The sequence below is a fragment of the Propithecus coquereli genome, unplaced genomic scaffold, assembly GCF_000956105.1.
Source record: "Propithecus coquereli isolate 6110/MARCELLA unplaced genomic scaffold, Pcoq_1.0 Scaffold283, whole genome shotgun sequence".
In the NCBI taxonomy this organism is placed as follows: domain Eukaryota; kingdom Metazoa; phylum Chordata; class Mammalia; order Primates; family Indriidae; genus Propithecus; species Propithecus coquereli.
The window spans coordinates 1,956,016-1,957,195 of record NW_012148430.1 but is presented as its reverse complement, the minus strand read 5'-3'; the positions used below and the strand labels follow the sequence as shown (position 1 = coordinate 1,957,195).

General features: G+C 30.7%; 1 protein-coding gene across 1 annotated transcript in view; it reads right to left on the bottom strand.

The window, feature by feature from the left end:
* VAPA (VAMP (vesicle-associated membrane protein)-associated protein A, 33kDa) overlaps window positions 1-1,180 on the bottom strand; it is a 94,037-nt gene that overhangs the window by 45,211 nt on the left and 47,646 nt on the right. Inside the window, exons 3-4 of the mRNA XM_012648375.1 lie at window positions 623-752; window positions 74-154 (exon numbers count right to left, since the gene is read on the bottom strand). Coding sequence (XP_012503829.1) covers window positions 74-154; window positions 623-752 — 211 coding nt within the window. The remainder of the gene's footprint in view (window positions 1-73; window positions 155-622; window positions 753-1,180) is intronic.

Below are 1,180 nucleotides of genomic sequence, written 5' to 3'. Positions count from 1 at the left end.
AAAACAGAACCAAAATCAACCAAAGAAACTGAGAGCTCAATAGCTTCCAATTTTCTTGTATTTTCCCACTTACCAATTTATCATTTTCATTGGGCATTTCAAATACACATCTCAATTTGGAGTCCATTAATTCATCAGGTTTTGCCTCTTTCCACTAAAAATAAACAACACCAAACATGAGACATAGGAAGTATGATCATACAAATAGGTTTCACCGAAAGGAACAAATAGAAAATGAGTGTGACTGGTTGGCTCAGCTGGAATACACTGCTGCACTCCATGTTGATCACCTTGCCATTGTTATCTGCTGATGTCACAAAACTTTTATGTAATTCTAGAGCTACTATCACCACCCATTAAAATCGCACTGACATCACTAGCAATCACAGGACTTTCTTCTTAGTAGTAGCATTTCTAAATTGTTTCTAAAAAAACTATTTCAAAATTTTCATTCTTGAAATTAAGCCAGGATTATCTACAATCAACAGACTTATTGATTTTTTTTTAAATCTAAACTTAATTTTAAATTTCTAAAAATTAAGTTGCTCTATTGAGTACTAAACAAAATCAACAGTTTAAACTACATTCCCCAAAATAAATTCTGTTCAACATCTATACTTACCACAGCTTCCATATCTGAAGTGTTTGGTGGAGCAAAAATTGTCTGTACCATAAACTTGTGTTTACTCTTTTCATTCGGATCATAGTCAAATGGCTGTAGCATTACTAAATAAGAAAAGATACATTGTCTTCTTCATTTGTTTGCATATGATTCCTATACCTCATTGACTAATATGCAAATTTCAAGACAACCAAGAAAGGTTCAAGAAATCAAACACTAGATTATTTACATTATGGATCCAGAATCAACTTTATAGATTCTAATTATTTTTAATTTGCCCACCTTTCTGATATTACTAAGTCCTTTACAACCCACAAAATAACAAATGGCTATTAAAAAATAAACATGAATCTATGACTGCCCCTTCTATACTTACTTTGTAAAGATTTTCAAAACTTCACCTACAGTAACTACTATAAAGCCTGTAAGCTCAGATTAAATCATTTTTATTGTAATAAAACTAGTTATAATGTGAATTTAGGCTTCATTTTAGTATTTCATGATACTTTAAAATTAGACAACTGGGGTATCTAAAGGAGAAATACTTGATAAAAAAAA